This window comes from Salmo trutta, chromosome 37, assembly GCF_901001165.1.
Source record: "Salmo trutta chromosome 37, fSalTru1.1, whole genome shotgun sequence".
Taxonomy (NCBI): domain Eukaryota; kingdom Metazoa; phylum Chordata; class Actinopteri; order Salmoniformes; family Salmonidae; genus Salmo; species Salmo trutta.
In genome coordinates this window covers 9,465,756-9,489,373 of record NC_042993.1, presented here as the reverse complement: position 1 = coordinate 9,489,373, position 23,618 = coordinate 9,465,756, and the positions used below count along the sequence as shown (strand labels likewise).

The 23,618-nt window shown below is 43.5% G+C and overlaps 2 protein-coding genes across 2 annotated transcripts; one reads left to right on the top strand and one right to left on the bottom strand.

The window, feature by feature from the left end:
- The first annotated feature begins 3,458 nt into the window (after nt 1-3,458).
- On the top strand, nt 3,459-6,912 carry LOC115176746 (lymphocyte activation gene 3 protein). Its single transcript, XM_029736993.1, has 8 exons — nt 3,459-3,698; nt 3,857-3,989; nt 4,273-4,481; nt 4,813-5,073; nt 5,223-5,528; nt 5,722-5,979; nt 6,314-6,435; nt 6,538-6,912. The coding sequence occupies exons 1-8, from the start codon at nt 3,653-3,655 to the stop codon at nt 6,646-6,648; spliced, it is 1,446 nt and encodes a 481-aa protein (XP_029592853.1). The 5' UTR covers nt 3,459-3,652; the 3' UTR covers nt 6,649-6,912.
- Nucleotides 6,913-7,560: 648 nt separating this feature from the next.
- On the bottom strand, nt 7,561-19,459 carry LOC115176745 (uncharacterized). The gene is made up of 15 exons (XM_029736992.1): nt 19,387-19,459; nt 17,529-17,751; nt 17,179-17,313; nt 16,317-16,454; nt 14,304-14,399; nt 14,073-14,123; nt 13,229-13,378; nt 12,950-13,060; nt 11,469-11,618; nt 11,036-11,173; nt 10,785-10,904; nt 10,369-10,501; nt 10,107-10,222; nt 8,306-9,924; nt 7,561-7,835 (listed from the first exon to the last, which is right to left on the bottom strand). Exons 1-15 carry the CDS (start codon nt 19,404-19,406, stop codon nt 7,625-7,627), a joined length of 3,411 nt encoding a protein of 1,136 aa, XP_029592852.1. The 5' UTR covers nt 19,407-19,459; the 3' UTR covers nt 7,561-7,624.
- Between the last annotated feature and the right edge of the window lie 4,159 nt (nt 19,460-23,618).

Genomic DNA, 23,618 nt, shown 5'->3' with positions numbered 1-23,618 from the left:
CATTCCAATTTCATTCAGTGGTGCACTGTCCACTGAAGTGAAGTGTATTGAAATATTTCACAGCTCAAAGTTTTATTTGATGTATCCCTATATGTGCCCAGTTTATATCGACCAACCACAAAATGCTAATTCAAATACATATTCAACATCAAAATGCTATGCACAATTAAGAGTAATTTGAACTTTAATTCCTATAGTTTTGTAACATTAGTGTGCTGGAATGAGGTCGAGATTGAGTGATGTGATGAGAGAGAGGAACAAATGAGTTATCCTGTTGAAAAATTTAGACTGAAGATATCTAGTTGAAATATTTTCCGACTTCATGTTGATTTGCATACTGTAGGTTTTTTCATCCTCATTGTCATCTATTGTTTCCATGTGAGGGGCATCTGTCTGTTTAAGACTTTCCCTCATCACTGCCTAACTGTGTATTTAAATACAGTATGTACATTTAAAGATCAGCAGGAGGAAAGACCACCTCACGAATCTGATTCACAGACCCCGAAAGCCAGCAAGAAAGAGAGAGAAGGAGGGGGTGAGGGTTGTGGTCCCAATGTACTGACTGAGCCACCAAATGTGGGCCAAAAACACACAGCCTGTGATTTCAACAGGTTTACATGGAAATGTTTTGAGGTTTTGAAGAGAGTAGTGGGGGAGGGGGTTGATAGATGAGATAAAAATATAAAAAGATGTATCCAACACAGAGAGATTCACTGCTGTCTGAACCAGGGGAAGATATGGCAGCTAGAAGAACACGAACAACTCTTGGGTCTCCACCCACACATTTTCATCTATCTATCTATACATCCATCCATCCATCTACAGTTGAACTCGGAAGTTTACATACTCCTTAGTCAAATACATTTAAACTCAGTTGACATTTAATCCTAGTAAAAAATCCCTGTCTTAGGTCAGTTTGGATCACCACTTTATTTTAAGAATGTGAAAGGTCAGAATAATAGTAGAGAGAATTATTTATTTCAGCTTTTATTTATTTCATCACATTCCCAGTGGGTCAGAAGTTTACATACACTCAATTGGTATTTGGTAGCATTGCCTTTAAATTGTTTAATTTGGGTCAAATGTTTCGGGTAGCCTTCCACAAGCTACCCACAATCAGATAGGTGAATTCTGGCCCATTCCTCCTGACAGAGCTGGTGTAACTGAGTCAGGTTTGTAGGTCTCCCTGTTCACACACACTTTTTCAGTTCTGCCCACAAAGGTTCTATAGGATTGAGGTCAGGGCTTTGTGACGGCCACTCCAATACCTTGATTTTGTTGTCCTTAAGCCATTTTGCCACAACTTTGGAAGTATGCTTGGGGTCATTGTCCATTTGGAAGACCCATTTGCGACCAAGCTTTAACTTCCTGACTGATGTCTTGAGATGTTGCTTCAATATATCCACATAATTTTCCACCCTCATGATGCCATCTATTTTGTGAAATGCACCAGTCCCTCCTGCAGCAAAGCACCCCCACAACATGATGCTGCCATTGGGACACGGTTGGGATGGTGTTCTTCGGCTTGCAAGTATCTGGCTTTCTTTATGGCGGTTTTGGAGCAGCAGGCTTCTTCCTTGCTGAGTGGCCTTTCAGGTTATGTCGATATAGGACTCGTTTTACTGTGGATATAGATACTTTTGTACCTGTTTCCTCCTGCATCTTCACAAGATCCTTTGCTGTTGTTCTGGGATTGATTTGCACTTTTCGCACCAAAGTACGTTCATCTCTAGGAGACAGAACGTGTCTCCTTCCTGAGCGGTATGACGGCCGCGTGGTCCCATGGTGTTTATACTTGCGTACTATTGTTTGTACAGATGAACGTGGTACCTTCAGGCATTTGGAAATTGCTCCCAAGGATGAACCAGACTTGTGGAGGTCTACAATTTGTTTTCTGAGGTCTTGGCTGATTTCTTTAGATTTTCCCATGATGTCAAGCAAAGAGGCACTGAGTTTGAAGGTAGGCCTTGAAATACATCCACAGGTACACCTCCAATTGACTCAAATTATGTCAATTAGCCTATCCGAAGCTTCTAAAGCCATGGAATCATTTTCTGGAATTTCCCAAGCTGTTTAAAGGCACAGTCAACTTAGTGTATGTAAACTTCTGACCCACTGGAATTGTGATACAGTGAATTATAAGTGAAATAATCTGTCTGTAAACAATTGTTGGACAAATTACTTGTGTCATGCACACAGTAGATGTCCTAACCGACTTGCCAAAACTATAGTTTGTTAACAAGAAATTTGTGAAGTGGTTGAAAAACGAGTTTTAATGACTCCAACCTAAGTGTATGTAAACTTCCGACTTCAACTATCTATCAATCCATCCATCCATCCATCTGTCTAACGTCTGTCTGTCTGTCTGTCTGTCTGTCTGTCTGTCTGTCTGTCTGTCTGTCTGTCTGTCTGTCTGTCTGTCTGAAACTATAGAGCAGTATAGGTGGTATGATGGGAACCTGATGCTATAAACTCAAATACTGTCCCTAAACTTCAGAATAGCCCTGTATGACTGAGGCAGAGAGCGAGAAAGAGAGAGACGTAAAGGGTGATGGAAGTCACTATCATCATCATCATCATGTATTCTCCATCAAAACAAAGCCAACCACCATTCAATGACTTGCATTACTGGAACCGGCCCTGTCCTCCCATGTATGCTGGTGAGCTGGTAACATACAGCAGTGAGAACTGCATGTTGATCAATGTGGAAGGATACAGTGGTTAGATTGTGCACACTTTCGGCAACCCTGTGCTTCCTGTAAGTTCCACTGAGTAGAAATACATAAATATATAAATACTGTGTATTACAGTACTGCATGTTTCTGATGATATGATGTATGTTTTGTAATACAATGCTTTTTATACCACTGTAAGGTAATTAAAGGTAGAGTAACAGATCAAATTCAACTTTGCAGAACTTGAGCAGAGAGAGAGAGGGGGAAGGGAGAGAGAGAGAGAAAGAGAGAGGGGGAGAGAGAGAGGGGTGGAGAGGGAGACAGAGAGAGGAGGGGGAGAGAGAGAGGGGGGAGGGAAGGAGAGAGGGGGAGGGAAAGAGAGAGAGAGAGGAGGGGGGAGGGGGAGAGAGAAATAGAGCGAGGGTAGGGAGAGAGAGAGAGAAAGAGAGAGAGGGGTGGAGAGGGAGACAGAGAGAGGAGGGGGAGAGAGAGAGGGGGGAGGGAAGGAGAGAGGGGGAGGGAAAGAGAGAGAGAGAGGAGGGGGGAGGGGGAGAGAGAAATAGAGCGAGGGTAGGGAGAGAGAGAGAGGAGGGAGAGAGAGAGAGATAGAGAGAGGGGAGGGAGAGAGAGAGGGAGAGATGGAGGGAGAAAGAGAATCCGTGGAAGGGAGCACGTAGGATTCCCTGTTTGTGTGGCTGTCTGACAGTTTCCATGTTGTGTCAGTGAGACTGACACAAACCGCAACAAAGACCGCCTCGTTGCTCATGTCACATAACCAGGAGAGGGACTACCTGCTTAGGCACCTCCCTCTTCCCACAACTCACACCTACAGGCCTTTATATACCCAGCCCCAATTGACAGAAACACACACAACAGCAAGAGATCAAAGAGGGACACAGAGAGAAAATACTAAGCTAGGTTTGCAACAACAATCTGTTGATCAAAACTTCAGAAGGAAGGAAAAAAGAGAAGAGACCATGTGGCAGATTCTCCTCCTCTTGGGAACATCACTGTTAGTGACAGGTGAGATCTTACAGATGATCTGTAGTCATTGTTTTTTAAATGAAAATGTGTTGCAATTTAAACCGATTTAAAGAAATGTTATGACATGCTTTTATGTGTGCTTATGGATGGAGGATTGGGTATGTGTGTGTATTCACACAGTATGTGTGTTTGTTCAGGGGGTCGGTGTCAGTGTCTATCTGAGTATACTGAGATGTTCGCAGAGGCAGGGTCCCAGGCAGTGTTACCCTGCGTGTGTCGCCCTCCCTCCACCTCTGCAGCCGTCGTCCTCTGGAGCAAGGACCTAGAGGGGTACGACTGCCTTTCTCTTGGTCCATGTCTTTCGTGCTCTCCTTCTCCCTATCCATCTCTCTCATCCTCTCTGTCTCTGTCTACCTCTGTGACTCCAATATCCTCAAAGATTCCCTTTTCATCTTTCTCTATCCTGGTCTTTCTTTCTCTTGATCTCTTAATACATTTTTCTGTATTGAAAGTGTTCTATAGGAGAGCATAGCAATGCATTGCCATTGATCTGTATGTCTGTACAATACAAGTGTCATGTTTCAAACTTAACATCTCTTCATCTTTCTCTCAGGACGGTATGGAGAAAGGGAAAGAGTGGACTGGAGCACTGGGGAATAGGAGCTGCCCAGCGTGTTCGATGCCCCCATTCAGAGGTTGGAGCTGGTGACTACAGCCTGTACATAAAGGAAGTGAGGGAGGAGGACAGCGGAGAGTACACCTGCACCGTGCAGGAAGGCGAGAAAAACCTCTCTAAGAGGATCCTCCTCAGGGTCATCAAAGGTAAGGAGCTAAAATAACAGTAACTTATATGAAATACTGTGTGGACAATTAAATGAACTTTCAGTGATATTTACAGTCATTTTAAAGTGATATTTACAGTTATTTTAAAGTGGTATTTGCAGTCATTTTAAAGTGATATTTACAGTAATTTTAAAGTGATATTTTCAGTCATTTTAAAGTGATATTTGCAGTCATTTTAAAGTGATATTTAGATGCTGTAATAACAAGGTATAACTATATTTATCTGCTGTTTATCATACAGCCACACATATCATAAACCTGTGAATATGATTAACATCTCATTGCTCTTACATACCCATGTCTTTCACAGTATCCATCTCCCCACGTGCTCCAGTGGAGGGCAACAAAATAACCATCACTTGCAGTGTCTCTCCATGGCCACAGGAGGCGACAGTGAGCTGGATGCTCAATGAGAAGCGAGTTTACCCTGATAGTGCAGATTATGTCCTTTCAAAGAACCAGGCGAGTGTTTTGGAGAGCAAAGCATCTGCAGGCATGATGGGTAACTGGAGCTGTGTAATGCATAAAGGGAGGAAACAAGGGAAGGCCACCACGGCCCTGACAGTGAGAGGTGAGGGCTCAGACACGGTGATGTCATGCTTGGAAGGAATAAAACATTAAAATGCAGCTAATATATTGAAGACGGTTAATATTAAGTTTCCTATGTCTTTCTCCCTTCTCTCCTATCCATCATCTTCCCCCGTCTCTTCTCTCGCTCAGGTATCGTTAACCCCTCCAGTGCCAGTGCCAAGGTGTATGCTGAGGTGGGGTCTGCTGTCACCCTCCCCTGTGTGTTCTCCACTGGACTCACCCCATCAGACACAGCCTGGGAGAGACTGGACACCTCTGGCTCTGCTCTCCCACTCCCTCCCTCCTTCAACCTGTCCTCCCTGCTGTCCCTCCCTCCCTGGGACAGGTCTGTGGGTGTGGGGCAAGTGGGGCAGGGGGACGGGGGCAGGTACAGGTGCTCAGGGACAGTGGAGGGGTGCCGGGTAACCAGGGAGATGCAGTTGGTGACTGCCCAAGGTGAGCCAGGCATAGAAAATGGATGATGGTATGATATTGTAGCGGTCTTCTCATTTGAATGCCTAATGTGAGTTGTCCCTTTCTGCAAAATGGCAAGCATTTAAAGTAAATGTTTGAGATGAGATATGAAAATGGTGCTTTAGAATTAGCAATCACAATGCTAATGATGATCCTGTGTGTTCTCTCTACTCAGTGCTCAGCAACTCACCGTCTACCCAGAAGGCCCCAGTCTCACTGACCTGTCACCTCAGCGATGCCAGCGAGGTCACTGAATACGAGTGGGTCCGAGTGACCTATGACCTCAATGGCACCCAATCAGAGAGCTCCGTCCAGAAAGGGAGGGTCCTGGGGATCAACAGAGTGACAGACAGGAACTCTGGCGAATGGGCTTGTCGATTCCACGGGAAAGAAGGAGCTCTGGGGAGCGTGACATACCACCTACATCTGATGAGTAAGTCCCATCTGCCTACTTTGATTCCCTCTATTTGCATGGATCTAGGTAGATGTAGACATGATCCAAATGCAACAAATATCAGCAAGATGTAAAACATTTGTCTTAATTAGACACAGGGGCGGAAGGTAGCCTAGCAGTTAAGAGCATTGTGCCAGTAACCGAAAGGTCGCCTGTTCGAATCCCCAAGCCGACTAGGTTAAAAATCTGTCGATGTTCCTTTGAAAAAGGCACTCAACTCTAATTGCTCCTGTAAGTTGCTCTGGATAAGAGCGTCTGCTGAATGACTCAAATGTAAGCTAAAATGGATCCTTGTTCTGTCTTGGTTGATCAGGTGGTCTGATGGGAGATAATGAGACAGGTTCTTCCAGTAATGTTGCCATGGTAGCCGGCCTGGGTTTCTTCCTCTTGGTGCTGCTGTTGGTCTTGGTGCAGATGTACAGGAACTATCGGAGGGTACGTTCAACTACAGCTGTGTGTGTTTTCCTTAAATCCACGTTGACATGGAAAATACGTTTTTAAAAGGTTTATGTAATACTTATTTAATCTCCTCTACAGCGCAAACTGATCCTGCTGTACCCTGCCCTGGAGAACATTGTTCACACCATTGCTAACGAGAGAGAGGACAGAGAGAGGAACAGAGTGAAAGAAGATGAGATCTCCAAATAGAGGAGACTGCAATATGACATTTTAAATCATTTGACATGTCTATGATCAGTTGGGAGATTTTGTGGTATTTGTACATATTAATTCAGTGAAGACAATTGTAGCAGTTTCTTTCATATTTTCACCAAAACAAATGTGATTGATCTTTTATTTGAAATGTGATTGATTTTGTATATGTATGCCTTATTTTTCACTACCAGCACCTTAACCACCTATTAGACTTTTGTAATATAATGAATCACTGAGAATACAATTATCTAAACACTTCATTGGTTTAAATCTCTCTCTTTATTACAATGTATCAGTATGAATCTCCCAAATGGGAGTACAATACCAAATATGCAGTTGCTCTTATAAATTAACAACTCAAATTAAGTTCAATGAAACATGTATGTACAGTATATAGAGCATTTCACTTAACTGACAAAACATCAAAAAGTACACTTGTATAAGACAGTATAGGCGTCTACAGATGTAGGATCTTAAGAATGCTACAGCAACAAGATTTGAACATTTAGTCCATCATGTTGCTTGAGCTGGCCAAAAGTAGGCTACATGAAAAGTGCAATATTGTTAATATAACCGTGTGTTAGGGCGGGTTTTCAGCTATTTACATAAATCACAAAGCTCATCTGCATTTCCAGCGTTGCATGAAAAACCTCAGCAACAGAGTGATCAAATGAAGATCCTACATCTGTAACTCTAACAACATTATGTAGGAATTATGCAGGTTGAAGAAAATTATTCTGCTGTTCACTCAGACTCAATCACAAACTCAAAATCACACAAACATTCCATGCAACAAACTGAAACATTTGGTGGCAATCAGCTCACTCAATCAACATCTTGCTGTGGAAAAGTATCACATTGTTGTTATATGTCTACTCCGGCACAGTGAAAATCTCAAATTACATATTATTCCCCATAAAGTGCAGATAAAATCTTGGAGAATGAAGGGCTCCCAGTAGCCTATGCAGAACTACACCTGACTAATTGCCCCGTCCTCCTGCGTGCCGATTCGCTGGAAGTCTCTCAAGGTCAAAGTTTGGCCGAGCCCCACCTCAGCCGCTTCCCACCATTCCTCATCAACCCCAACGCCACTGTCCTCTGGGGTCAGCTGATCCAGGACCTGATCGGCTTCAAAGCACCAGCCTGGCCAATCAACGCTGGTGCCATCAGGGAAGGCGGGGCTAGAAGAGAGAGGGAGAAAAAAGCTTTTACAATGGAGATAAACTTGTTGGATTGCAAATAGCTTAGTCACAAGATTTGTTTCTGCTTCAGTCTACTTCCATGTTGTTCACTGGAATGTTTGGCGTGACATTAACAAAGTAGTTGGCTAAAGTGGACACCAATCTGGTGATCAGGCTAGATTGGTTATGATGACATGAAACATGTTTATGGGTGGCATGTCATGGTTATGACAGTAAATGCAACTTGCAAGAATAACGATTTGAACATAGAGTGATCCTACACTACATGGTAATCAGCCCAGTAGATAGAGTGATAAAATAACCCAGAATGAAACTGTTCCATAGTGGCCATCAGCCACCCACACCTATCTGACTGAGTCATTTCAATAGATGAATCTTCAAACTGATCACGCATACTTTGAAGACGTTTTATTATTTTATTTCCAACTGAGTTTTGATGTAAAACTCACCTGCTCTTCTTCTGCTCCTCCTCATCTCCGTCCACCCTCTCCTCTATCCATCCCTGATTGACACTGGGGACCAGCCGTCTGACCAGCTCCACCTCTTCCCACTCAGTCTCTCTATCCCCTTCACTGGGCGACTGGGACGGAGTGGTGGAGAAAGACGGAGAAGGAGGAAGAGCCCATGTTCTGAAGGTTGGAGATTTCCCCTTTCCCTCTCTTCTCCCTCCGTCCTTTCTTCTCTCCTTGGCCCGGTTCAAAATGCTCTCCAGAGGGGAGGGGTGCAAGTATGGATCCAACCCAGGAGGGGGAGAGTGGGCTATTCGCACGTTGGAGGGCTTGGCTGAGGTCAGAAGAGAACTATATCCTTCTTGGAGGGTGATATCTGGTATGGACGCGCTCCTCTGGGTCTTCAATTTAGGCCTTTTTGGGGTGTTTTCTTTTTCTTCAGGGATGTCTTTAGGCAGCTCTGGCCCAGAGAAAGCGTGGGGCTCTGGGGAGAACTCTCTCTCTGCAGGCATGTCCCAGAACACCCCTCCGTTCATCTTCAGGGACCCCAGCTTGAGCACCAGGTGAGAGTCAGAGCTCTGTCCAGAGGAACCTGAGTTGTGTTGGTAGGAACCCCTGAGTTTCTGGTTGCAGTCTGAATCAGAGTTGGAGGAAGAGTTTGTGCGTGGTTCAGACTGGGCCATCCCGGAGCTGTCAGACCCATTTTGTGACATCTGAGAGGCAGCAGTCTGCTCAATGTTTATTGGCCTTCTCCTGCGTAACCGTGGTGATTTCAGCTTCCGAGAAAACCTCCATGATTCCACTAAAGCCTCCTCCTCTCCTGATTGGGTGAGCCACGAGTTCCTCATGGCTTGTTGCTCCACTGACTGGGGGGCAGAATTCCTCCGTGTGGATCTGGCTCGTCCTCCCTGTAAGAGAAATCCTTGGGATTCCATTTGACTAATAGTGATAGAAACTTTTTCATTGTTTTCCCTGCATGGAGAAAGTGGGAAAGTGCTGGATTGGTGTCGTGGGTAGTCTATGTCGTAGTCTATGTTAGGATATCCGCCTAGCAACAGGTTGTGCGGCCCGTTGGGTTTGGATTGAAAGGTTTCTGTTGCCACTCGAGGTAGAGAGTTAGACTGTCTGGAATGGGTCCAGGTCACCCTTCGTTCTTTAATCCCCCTGGACTCAATCCCCTCCTCCCATTGGTTGATGTCTCCAACCTCACTCACCCTTGCCTCTGACATCATAACTTCATCCATGACCCTGCCACCTCCTTGCCCCTTTTTCATTACCCCGCCTGCAAATGATTGGCTATGAATGTCACTGAGCTTGCGTGGTTGTCCTGGCAACATTGCATCTTTATAGTGCACTGGATCCTGAGTTAGTTGTTCTTCCTCTGTTGCTATGGACACCAATGTCCCATTCACTGATTGGATGAGGAGTTCCTCAACAGGTTTCACCTCCAAAGAAAAAGGGATCTGTGCTTCTGATTGGTCAGGAGGCTGATCTACTGATTCCTCAGTGGTCATCTTGGGCTCTGTAGGGGGTGTGGCCTGTTCCTGTAGCTGTAGGTCTCTCTGTTTGGCCTGCAGTCGTCTGCTGGCCTCTGTCTCTCTCAGGCCCTGCAGTGTTTCCTGTCAATAAATGGAAGAAAGAAAGAGGGAAAAGAAGAGAGCATCAAATTCACTGTATGTTACACATTATGTACATTGTACATCTAATCATTCATTCATTGATTTAATACCAAAGAGACCAAAAGGTAACTACAATAAATCATGCCATTACCATTTTAGTCAGTATTTTTCTGTCTGTTTACCTGTGCCTTGTGGATGGTGAAGACCCATGTAGAGCAGCTCTCTGGGCTGGAGGTGAAGAAGGTGTAGACATTCGCCGCACAGCCCAGAACACTCACCTCCACCACCACAAACGAACCTGGGAGATGGAGAGAGGGGGGAGGAAGAGATAAAGAAAGAACTGTCATTTAAAACTCTACAAATGGTCTCTGTAGCAAGAGACAGAGCAACGTTTCATCTTTCCAATTCTAGGATATGTACTGTATGGTCAATGACTGTACTCACAGCCATCTTTGAGTGTGTTACAGCGTGTTCTATCCAGGGCCAGTGGGGGGCGAACTACCTTCAGTCTCTCTGCCTTCTTCTGGACCTTGGTCACCAGCAGCACGTCAGAGAAGAGCAGGGCTGTCACCTCCAGCTTCACCACACAACAGTCGCAACAAACCCACAGAAACATGACATCTATATCTTACATGTTAGTCATTTAGCAGATGCTCTTATCCAGAGCTACTTACAGTTAATGCATTCATCTTAAGATAGCTAGGTGAGACAACCACATATCACAGTCGTAGTAAGTACATTTTTCCTCAAAGTAGTTATAATCAAAGTCCGTGCTAATGAGATGATAATATTAGGAAGAATCCTCTACATGGAAGTCAATGTTTCACTGGAACAGAGTGAGATTCTGTCACTCAACCTACCTTGTGATCCTTCCTTCCTCTGATCTTCAGGGTCTCCTCCAATAGCAGCTTGCGTATGACCCCAGGACCCAACCCTCTGACAGGGCACGTCAAATCAAAACTGCAGAACTCTCTGACATGCTGTGGATGACATCAACATTGACTACTCACCGTCTGCATCACACATTACAGTATCTATATCTTTTTCTAGGGTTGGTGTAGCTTCCTATCCTGTACTCTGTTCCTAGAAAGGTTTTTCTTCTCTCTTTCACCTTGTCGATTTCCTCATTCATCCCCTCCATCACGTCGTATCCCTCTATCTTCTGGGCGGAGAGCGAGAGGGCCAGCTCCTCATCCTTAAGCCTTAAATAGTCATTGATGCTGTCCAGAAACCCATTAACACAGGCCAACTGGAGGAGAGAGAGGGTAGGATAGGGATAGGGAGAGATAGATAGAAAGACAGAGAGAGATAGAGAAAGAAAAGAGAGAGTGAGTGAGAAACAGAGAGAGGGAGAGTGTGTGTGTGGGACAGAGAGATTTCCTTAATTTGCCTTTTCGCCTATTACTAGTAGAGGCAATTAGCAATTAGCTAGTAAGAAAATGGCGCTGGAACGCACAACTTCCTTTTCTAATGAACATGAACAGCCTCAGGCCTGGCAAACTGAATTAAAAGGCCTTGATTTAAAAGGCTAGCTCTTCACTCACCATGCCCCTGAGTGTGTGCTGTGTGTGGGGAGCCTGGGTGGTCTTGAGGACAGCCTTCAGCAGCAGGGGGTACTTGGTGATCCTCTGGATGGGTTTGGCCTGCATATCTCCCAGACGCATCCGCTCACACTGGGGGTGTGTCTCCACCCACTATGGACATGAAGAAAAACAATCATTTGTGTCTTCTAGTAGTCTCGCTAGACCTTATACCCAAAGTTATGGCCTCGGTAGAACTCATGTAAATACAGTGTTGTTACTCTGTATGAAAAAAATATTGTTACATAGTAGTGGACAAATTCAAAGGCTCGCAAAACTCATAATGGAGATTCTTTGAACAAGCCGTAAAAGTGTGTAGACAGCAAAAAACAGCCAAAGACACGTTCTAATCTTTAAGAATACAATGTGCAGGCTAGGCTCTCTGAGTCATTAGGTCAGGGCGTTGGTGTAACAAGTGTTTGGCCTTCAGGATATTACCAATAACAGAAGGCCTGGATATGGTGTTCATCAAAACCACTAGAACATGATCAATAACAGAAGAAGTTCTGCGGATGCTATGACTCAGTACACTGTTGTTCCAGACATTGTTACCGTAATAAAGGGTAGTTTGGAGAAGCATGTGTGTGACGCAGAGTGACTTTAGGGTGAGAGTGAAAGGGTGTGCATGCAACATGTAAACAAGAAGTGGGCTTGTGTATGAAGTGGTGTGTGTGTGTGTTTGTTTCTGTCTCCCATTCCATGTAACCATAATGCTGCTATTGGCAAGGACATTCTCACCTTTACTGTTAAGGCGTGTTCTACCAACAAAATACAACCTAGCTCTCTGGTACCCTGCAAACCATGATCCCTTCTGTGTTTTCCACCCTGAGGTAAACGTAAAGGAGTCTGTTGCACATGTTGTTAATGGTTTCTGTTCATACTGAGACATGACCTAGACATGACCGCCTTGTTGACCTGGTGGCCACGGAGGTGAGACAGGTGGACTCGCCAACCGAACACATACACAAACATTCTCTTGTCAGAGAAGCCTGGTTTGATGTTGATGATCATGTGTTTTCTTGTCTGCTGAATAAGACAGATATTGTTGGTGTGGGGGAGGCCAGAGGGAGGGCTGATTCTGGAGGTGGGCTGCTCATTGTCCTTTTCTGACAAGCTGCTTAAATACCAGCCCCTCGTGTCACTCCTGAACAGCCTCGTAACAGTGCATGCTTGCTACGTGATATTGGGTAGTCTCTGCCTTGTTCACAGGCTGACAGTACCTGGACTTCAGATAGTAGGCCTACATAAGACGAAGCTGATAGCGAGGTACTGCTCTGTGTCAGCAGTCATGGGCAGCCTTGCTGTGTGAAGAAGAAGGTGCCATCTGTTTCCCTATGTGTCCAGATATCCTTGTCCTGAGATGTTTATATGAATTATGATTTGTGGATTCAAATAAAGTATAAAATATGTGTTTGTGTATTTGTGTGTTTGTGTGTTTAACTCACCATTAAGTAGGTGTGGAAGTGCAGGTTGGTGTCTGTCAGTTTGCTCGTAAACTCCACTGTGCTCTCCTCCTTCCAACAGTAGTGCAGATAGGTGGAGAATCGCTCAGGGAACTGCAGACAGAGGGTGGGGATGGGATAAGACAAAGATTGCTGTAAACAAACATGTTTTAAACCCATGACCCGTGTTTCCATTCCTTCCTTTCACCCCCGTTTGACCCTTATACTTTTCATCCCATATGTGACCCTGATACTAAATCTGATTGACAGTCAGTACTGTACCTGCAGGCATCCTGCCTCTAGCCCCAGGGGGTCAAAGGGCTTCCCCGTCCTGCGGACTTCCTGTAACATGGGATACATCACTTCCTGCCAGAAGAGCCGGTGGGCGCTGAGGATGGAGGGAAGGTTGGAGAAGAGGCTCTCAGGTGTCACCTGAAGAAGAGAGGGACAGGAAAAAGAGGGTGATGATACTGCTTTCTTGATTTTGAACCTACAATCTACCCCACACCTCTTTGATTTGTTGGAAGCATCAATGTCATTATGTGTTGAAATTTGTGTTTGTCTAAAGTCAATAAAAATATATGATAGTTGTAGACCTTTTGTAATAAAAAAAGATGAAGGTGGTTGTTTGACAAAGCTGCAGTGTCTAGCTGTAGAACTCTGCAGAACTCACTCCCCCACATTCTCAGATACTTTCCACATTCTCAGCGGAATGATCTATCATTCTGTTATTGAGCTGAATGTTCCATCTGCCCTGGTGTGTTCTGTGTCAGATAGAGCAGATGTTCTCAGTGTGTTAGTATGTCAGCTCAGCAGTATGTACTGTATGTACAGTATGTTGTACTACAGCAGTCGGTTTCACCTAGGCCCAAGGGCCTCCCCTTGAACTGTATACTGGTTTTAAATTCAACCAAAGGTCAAAGTCATTCATGAAAACGCACACACCTGAACCCAGTCAGATCATGCAAGATCCAGCTCAAAAGCACATGCTTAGTTCATTGCAACACATATATTTGAGTGGTCAGCCGGGAAACACAGATAGGCCCAAAGACCAGAGAGGGAGTTCTAGAGAAAATGTTCCCTACAGAAAACCCTGTGAATGAGAACCCAGCTCATATAGACTGACCTCTAAGAGGAATCCATGCTGGTGCAGGTTGGTAAGAGCTGCCATCACCAACTGAGAAACACAATGACACAAACAAACACGGGCATTGAAAAATGACATTGCAATAAAAGATGCTATACAGATAACAGTTACTATTATCATATTTCTATTATGAATAGTCACTGGTTGTTATGGACACATCACTGAAAGACATTGATACGTTTTCAGTAATGAGAGCAGGGTATGTCTTACGTCAGTGACAACAGTGAGCTTGTTGATGTAGGTGAACTCAGTGTGGATCAACTCCCACAGCGCCTCCTGTTGGTGCCTCTGGGTCTTACACAACATCTGATCTCACACACACACAGACAGAGAGAGACAGAGACAGAGAGAGAGAGAGATGTTGTAAAAGGTAGGGAGGGAGAGAGGGTGGGAGAAAGAGATATGTTGTAAAAGGTAGGGAGAGAGAGGGGGGGTGGGAGAAAGAGATATGTTGTAAAAGGTAGGGAGAGAGAGAGGGGGTGGGAGAAAGAGATATGTTGTAAAAGTTAGGGAGAGAGAGAGGGGGTGGGAGAAAGAGATATGTTGTAAAAGGCAGGGAGGGATCATTCATTCAGTGGCTTGCGAAAGTATTCACCCCCCTTGGCATTTTTCCTATTTTGTTGCCTTACAACCTGGAATTAAAATTGATTTTTCAGGGGTTTGTATCATTTGATTTACACAACATGCCTACCACTTTGAAGTTGCAAAATATTTTTTCTTGTGAAACAAACAATAAATAAGACAAAAAAACAGAAAACTTGAGCGTTCATAACTATTCACCCCCCCCCTCCCCAAAGTCAATACTTTGTAGAGCCACCTTTAGCAGCAATTAAGCTGCAAGTCTCTTGGGGTATGTCTCTATATGCTTGGCACATCTAGCCACTGGGAGTTTTGCCCATTCTTCAAGGCAAAACTGCTCCTTCAAGTTGGATGGGTTCCGCTGATGTACAGCAATCTTTAAGTCATACCACAGATTCTCAATTGAATTGAGGTCTGGGCTTTGACTAGGCCATTCCAAGAGATTTAAATGTTGCCCCTTAAACCACTCTAGTGTTGCTTTAGCAGTGTGCTTAGGGTCATTGTCCTACTGGAAGGTGAACCTCTGTCCCAGTCTCAAATCTCTGGAAGACTGAAAAAGGTTTCCATCAAGAATTTCCCTGTATTTAGCGCCATCCATCATTCCTTCAATTCTGACCAGTTTCCTAGTCCCTGCCGATGAAAAACATCCCCACAGCATGATGCTGCCACCACCATGCTTCACTGTGGGGATGGTATTCTCGGGAGATGAGAGGTGTTGGGTTTGCCCCAGACATAGCGATTTCCTTGATGGCCAAGAAGCTCAATTTTAGTCTCATCTGACTAGAGTACCATCTTCCATATGTTTGGGGAGTCTTCCACATGCCTTTTGGCGAACACCAAACATCTTTGCTTATTTACTTCTGGCCACTCTTCTGTAAAGCCCAGCTCTGTGGAGTGTACGGCTTAAAATGGTCCTATGGACAGATACTCCAATCTCCGCTGTGGAGCTTTGCAGCTCCTTCAGGGTTATCTTTGGTCTCTTTGTTGCCTCTCTGTTTAATGCCCTCCTTGCCTGTTCCGTGAGTTTTGGTGGGCGGCCCTCACTTGGCAGGTTTGTTGTGGTGCCATATTCTTTCCAATGCTCTGTGGGATATTCAAATGTTCGGATATTCTTTTATAACCCAAACCTGATCTGTACTTCACAACTTTGTCCCTGACATGTTTGGAGAGCTCCTTGGTCTTCATAGTGCTGCTTGCTTGTTGGTGCCCCTTGCTTAGTGGTGTTGCAAACTCTGGGGCCTTTCAGAACATATGAAGAGATCAAGTGACAAATCATGTGACACTTAGATTGCACAAAGGTGGACTTTATTAACTAATTATGTGACTTTGAAGGTAATTGGTTGCACCAGATCTTATTTAGGGGCTTCATAGTGAAGGGGGTGAATACATGCGCATGCACCACTTTTCAGTTTTTTATTTTTATAATAATAAAAAATAATAATAATAATAATTTCACTTCACCAATTTGGACTATTTTGTATATGTCCATTACATGAAATCCAAATAAAAATCTATTTAAATTGCAGGTTGTAATGCAACAAAAGAGGAAAAATGCCAAGAGGGTTGAATACTTTGCAAGGCACTGTATTAACTAGATGATATGCCCATCATGACTTGCATTTATCAGTAGGTAAATCTGGTTACCGAGTGATTGTGTACTATGTCAGTCCAGTTGTTCTCCAGTGTGGCTCCTGTCCCCTCCTCCCCCCAGCTCCAGTTCAGACACACTGGTACTGGGAACGCCTCCAGAGCCCGCTTCAGAGCATCCAACTGCCCTGCGCCCTGACAGAGAGAAAGAGAGAGAGGGATATATATATATATATATATACACACACAGTTGAAGTCGGAAGTTTACATACACTTATGTTGTAGTAATTAAAACTCGTTTTTCAACCACTCCACAAATTTCTTGTTAACAAACTATCGTTTTGGCAAGTCGGATAGGACATCTACTTTGTGCATGACACGTAATTTTTCCAACAATTGTTTACAGACAGATTATTTCACGTATAATTCACTGTATCACAATTCCAGTGGGTCAGAAGTTTACATACACCAAGTTACATACACACATCATGCACAAAGTAGATGTCCTAACCGACTTGCCAGAACTATAGTTTGTTAACAAGAAATTTGTGGAGTGGTTGAAAAACTAGTTTTAATGACTCCAACCTAAGTGTATGTAAACTTCTGATTTCAACTGTATATACACACACACACACACACACACACACACACACACACACACACACACACACACACACACACACACACACACACACACACACACACACACACACACACTCCACCAGAGTTATCATCAAATCTTGTTAGAAATGGGCTCATAGCAGATATGCTTGAGTGAACAATTGGAGTGTGCATTTGCGGAATTTCTATTTTCAGTAAGTATGTGGACAGTGGCACTGGCTGTGCATGTCTGTGCATGTGGGTATCAGGGTGTATTCATGTGTGTAGAGGACGAGTTAAGTGCGTGGGAGGAAAGTACCTCAGGCATGGGGCTCTTTTCAGTTGCTCCCTGGCTGAACAGGACCTGTCTCAGTGCTGCTCGGGGTTTGAAACTTCCAGACGCTCCCTTACTCACCGTGGTATAGTCCGCCACCACTTTCTGCTTCAGCTTCCTCTGAAAATGATGGAGAATATAATGTCAATATACAGTTTGTGTCTGCTGTGGTAGCCTGAATATTAGGAAGTACACATTATCTTCTTGTAGACTGGGTGAAGTTTCTACTATTTGGCTTCGTGATGTAGATTAAGTGTCATGGGGGCCTCAAGTTTAGGGATGATTTCAAACTGATCCTGCATCTACAAACAGAAGCTGAAGTTCATAGCCCTCACATGGTATCCCACAGTATTGAATCTGCGTCTGTCTGCTGACACCCTGTGGTTGGTAGTTGTCTCTGCAGCCAGAGTTAGTCCATCTGTCATGCCCGCCTCTCTCTCCACCTCCCTCTGTCTCTCTCCCTCTCCTCCATTCCTCCACTGCTCCACCACTTCCTCTGGCTGAGTCACATCACCTCCCCTTCCTTCGTTGAAAGAGGTTGTTGCTTTTGAGGAAAGGCTGAAGAGATAAGAGAGCATAAACACAATGATGGCCTAATGCTTGGGGCTTACAGAGAGAGAGATGGAGGGAGAGACGCAGAGAGAGAGATGGAGGGAGAGACGCAGAGAGAGAGATGGAGGGAGAGAGGGGGGAGAGACGCAGAGGGAGATATGGAGGGAGAGACGCAGAGGGAGAGATGGAGGGAGAGAGGGGGGAAGAGACGCAGAGGGAGAGATGGAGGGAGAGACGCAGAGGGAGAGATGGAGCAAGGTTGATAGTAGAAAGGAGGCTAGGCAGAGCATGGGATTACTATGTAGTTATTTTAAAAGAGAATGTATTCTTAATGATTGACCTGGTTAATAAAGGTTAGATACTTAAATGAACAAGGAACCAAAAAGGGGGAAGTCCAATGAGGGGAAATTAAACTTGAGGAACTAAGAAGGACAGAGGAACTTACATTTCTAACAAAACACGCACATGGTACCTCCCATTTAGCATGAGCACAGTAAATAAAACCAAGACATGGGCTGCAGAATGTAAACCGCTACAGGCCATTGAAACACAATGTAGTGACAAGGTATTGTGACCTTAATACCACTTTGTTTCTGCCTCAGTCAAGCTGTTATGATCTTGCCAAAAATCTATAATGATGCATTGTCAGGTACGCAGGCTAGCAGTAAGGTGGAAATAACAGAGATGACAGGAATAGCCTCAGTGAGACAAGGTGAAGAACTCTAGACAATCTGACACTGGTAGAGTCACACAGGGCTCTCAGCTTTAGTTACAGTGTGACCAAGGTGAAACCTCAAAAACAACTTCACCTTACACAAATTCTCCATACCTGACCCTCACCCAAATACACCAACTACAGTATGTCCTCTAAGGGCTTTGGGTTACACAGCAAAAATGCACCTTGAGTTCCCAGCCATACATCCATCACACCAAAGACATCAACCTACAGTAATCTAGAGCAGTGTTTCCCAAACTCAGTACTGGGGCCCTCCCTGGGTGCATGTTTTGGTTTTTACCTTAGCACTACACAGCTGATTCAAATAACCAACTCATTGTCAGCTGTGGGCAAAAACCAAAACCTGCATCCAGGGGGGGCCCCAGGACTGAGTTTGGGAAACCCCGATCTAGAGCTTTAAAGCAGTGAATAACACACCCATGATACAAGATACACACACACTGCATACTTTCAGAGAGCGTAACTAGTCTCTCTCACACATACACACACAATCCCCGCCACAGTGCCTAACATCAAAACGCCTGTTCCATGGCGTCAGGGATTTAATCACAGACACTCATGACAAGATGTCAATCACCTGTTTACATTCACTATATCTCACTAGTAAAAATCCATTAATACTGGTGACTTCAAGTATCATTGAAACACAATCATCTATTTGGGTTGACAGCAGCCCAACACACAGCAGCCATGTTGGTCTGTGTTGGTTCTGAGGGGAACCTCAAATCAACACACATCATACAACGAACACATTACAACACAGTATAAGTGTACTGATTATTAAACAAAGAAGAAACGTCAGATTGTCAAGGCATTGATTGAGTGCAATAATCAAAGATACAATGTCCCAGATAGTGCCTCACAAGTCTACTTCTACGGTAATCAATTAAAGTAAAATGAATTACCTGGCTTTGGTTGGATCCATCTTGATTCAGACAGTCATCTTTCGTTTCTGTTGGCTCGCTCACTCTTTCATTCGGTCCCTCCCTATCCTGCCTCCTTCCCTCCCTTTCTCTAGCACCCCTGCCCTCTAACTGGCCTGACGAGAACAACTGGATTTCTAAGATAACAAATCTGCGCTACGGCCTAGTTAATGTGTAGCAGTGGTATTTGTTATGAGGGTGGTGCTGATTCATTTCTTCTGACTAGATGGTTTGTGTTGTTTCATGTCAAATCAGTGATATCGATCATTCTGAGGAGGTAACAGTTCTACAGGAAGTGATCATGTCCTCTAAAACCCTGTCTGAGGAGACTACCTAGAGACGTGAAGAGCACCGCCTATAAGGGTTATAGAACAGAGAGTGAGACACAGAATGGTAGTTGACTGAGGAACGAGGTGATTGAAAAAGATTATAAATGTAAAATGACAGACAGATCAGCAGACATGTAGAGGACGTGGGAAGGGAAGTGGAACAGGTTAGAGGGGATGTGGCGACAGGTGAAGAGACAGGGAGGGAGAGAGAGGACAGGGTAACGATAAAAACAGAGCAAAAGACAGAGAGGGAGCGTGAGAAGTATAATTTAATAAGTTAATGCTACATCGAGGAATGCAGAGACTACATACCAGAAGTTATACACACTATTACACCGTCATACACACACACAGACCACACAGCCAGACATGCAATTAATGAGCAAGAAAACAAAGCTACACATAATGTATGCTGCAGTCATACACTGAATAGAACAGTAGCTAACACAGTCATACACTGAATAAAACAGTAGCTAACACAGTCATACACTGAATAAAACAGTAGCTAACACTTACATTCATACACTGAATAGAACAGTAGCTAACACAGTCATACACTGAATAAAACAGTAGCTAACACAGTCATACACTGAATAGAACAGTAGCTAACACTTACAGTCATACACTGAATAGAACAGTAGCTAACACTTACAGTCATACACTGAATAGAACAGTAGCTAACACAGTCATACACTGAATAGAACAGTAGCTAACACAGTCATACACTGAATAAAACAGTAGCTAACACTTACAGTCATACACTGAATAGAACAGTAGCTAACACAGTCATACACTGAATAGAACAGTAGCTAACACAGTCATACACTGAATAAAACAGTAGCTAACACTTACAGTCATACACTGAATAGAACAGTAGCTAACACTTACAGTCATACACTGAATAGAACAGTAGCTAACACTTACAGTCATACACTGAATAGAACAGTAGCTAACACTTACAGTCATACACTGAATAGAACAGTAGCTAACACTTACAGTCATACACTGAATAGAACAGTAGCTAACACTTACAGTCATACACTGAATAGAACAGTAGCTAACACTTACAGTCATACACTGAATAGAACAGTAGCTAACACTTACAGTCATACACTGAATAGAACAGTAGCTAACACTTACAGTCATACACTGAATAGAACAGTAGCTAACACTTACAGTCATACACTGAATAGAACAGTAGCTAACACTTACAGTCATACACTGAATAGAACAGTAGCTAACACTTACAGTCATACACTGAATAGAACAGTAGCTAACACTTACAGTCATACACTGAATAGAACAGTAGCTAACACTTACAGTCATACACTGAATAGAACAGTAGCTAACACAGTCATACACTGAATAGAACAGTAGCTAACACTTACAGTCATACACTGAATAGAACAATAGCTAACACTTACAGTCATACACTGAATAGAACAGTAGCTAACACAGTCATACACTGAATAGAACAGTAGCTAACACTTACAGTCATACACTGAATAGAACAGTAGCTAACACTTACAGTCATACACTGAATAGAACAGTAGCTAACACTTACAGTCATACACTGAATAGAACAGTAGCTAACACAGTCATACACTGAATAGAACAGTAGCTAACACTTACAGTCATACACTGAATAGAACAGTAGCTAACACTTACAGTCATACACTGAATAGAACAGTAGCTAACACTTACAGTCATACACTGAATAGAACAATAGCTAACACTTACAGTCATAATAACAACTGCATACCAGGTCATTTTACAAGAGATTCTTTATTTAAAAATATAGACAACTGATCAACTTTGTTCATACCTTAATCAAACAAAGCAATGCCTGCATATACTGTATGTGATTTGAGAATAAAAATAGTTTGTCTTTAGTAAAATCACCTGTAACAATTCAATGTTAAAAAGTGCTGTCTAATATCATACAATCCAATACATGGCATTTCACTGTACTTGTGCACCTGACATTAAAAACTAGAAACTTGAGTGCCATCTATCTACAGTGGCAAGAAAAAAATATGTGAACCCTTTGGAATAATCTGGATTTCTGCATAAATTGGTCGTACAATTAGATCTGATCTTCATCTAAGTCACAACAACAGACAAACACAGTCTGCTTAAACTAATAACACACAAATGTTTCTTGTCTGTATTAAATACATCATTTAAACATTCACAGTGTAGGTTGGAAAAGTATGTGAAAAGTATGTGAACCCTTAGGCTAATGACTTCCCCAAAAGCTAATTGGAGTCAGGAGTCAGCTAACCTGGAGTCCAATCAATGAGACGAGATTAGAGATGTTGGTTAGAGCTGCCCTGCCCTATAAAAAAAGACTCACAAAATTTGAGTTTGCTATTCACAAGAAGCATTGCCTGATGTGAACCATGCCTCGAACAAAAGAGATCTAAGAAGACCCAAGATTAAGAATTGTTGACTTGCATAAAGCTGGAAAGGGTTACAAAAGTATCTCTGAAAGCCTTGATGTTCATCAGTCCACGGTAAGACAAAATTGTCTTTAAATGGAGAAAGTTCAGCACTGTTTCTACTCTCCCTAAGAGTGGCCGTCCTGCAAAGATGACTGCAAAAGCACAGCGCAGAATGCTCAATGAGGTTAAGAAGAATCCTAGAGTGTCAGCTAGACTTACATACATCTCTGGAACATGCTTACATCTCTGTTGATGAGTCTACGATACGTAAAACACTAAACAAGAATGGTGTTCATGGGAGGACATCACAGAAAAAGCCACTGCAGTCCATAAAAAAACATTGCTGCAAGTCTGAAGTTAGCAAAAGAGCATCTGGATGTTCCACAGCGCTACTGGCAAAATATTCTGTGGATAGATTAAACTAAAGTTGAGTTGTTTGGAAGGAACACACAACACTGTGTGGAGAAATAAGGCACAGCATACCAACATCAAAACCTCATCCCCAGTGTAAATTATGGTGGAGGGAGCATCATGGTGTGGAGCTGCTATGCAGCCTCAGGGCCTGGACAGCTTGCTATCATTGACGGAACAATTAATTCCCAAGTTTATCAAGACATTTTGCTGGAGAATGTAAGGCTATCTGCCAATTGAAGCTCAACAGAAGTTAGGTGATGCAACAGGACAACAACTCAAAACAAAGAAGTAAATCAACAACAGAATGGCTTCCACAGAAGAAAATAAGCCTTCTGGAGCGGCCCAGTCAGAGTCCTGACCTCAACCCGACTGAGATGCTGTGGCATGACCTCAAGAGAGTGGTTCACACCAGACATCCCAAGAATATTGTGGAACTGAAACAGTTTTATAAATAGGAATGGTCCAAAATTCCTCCTGACCGTTGTGCAGGTCTGATCCGCAACTACAGAAAACGTTTGGTTGAGGTTATTACTGCCAAAGGAGGATCAACCAGTTATTAAATCCAAGGGTTCAGATACTTTTCCCACCCTGCACTGTGAAATTTTACACAGTGTGTTCAATAAAGACATGAAAACGTGTAATTGTTAGTGTGTTATTAGTTTAAGCAGACTGTGTTTGTCTATTGTTGAACTTAGGTGAAGATCAGATCAAATTTTATGACCAATTTATGCAGAAGTCCAGGTAATTCCAAAGGGTTCACATACTTTTTCTTGCCACTCTATCCATCCCTAGTTTCCATGTTTGGTCTCCCAGAGATCAGTCTGCCCTGCAGAGTGACAGGTGTGTCCTCTGACTAAGTGATCCTGAATAAAGGCAGCATGATGATGGGGCTTTAAGGAATGTCAATAACTCAGGGATAACACCTGCAGAAGACCTGTCTGTGCCCTAACAGTACTGACACAACTATTACTGTACAGATATAAGAATCAATCACTTGTGGTAACCAAACCATGGCACAGAGACAACC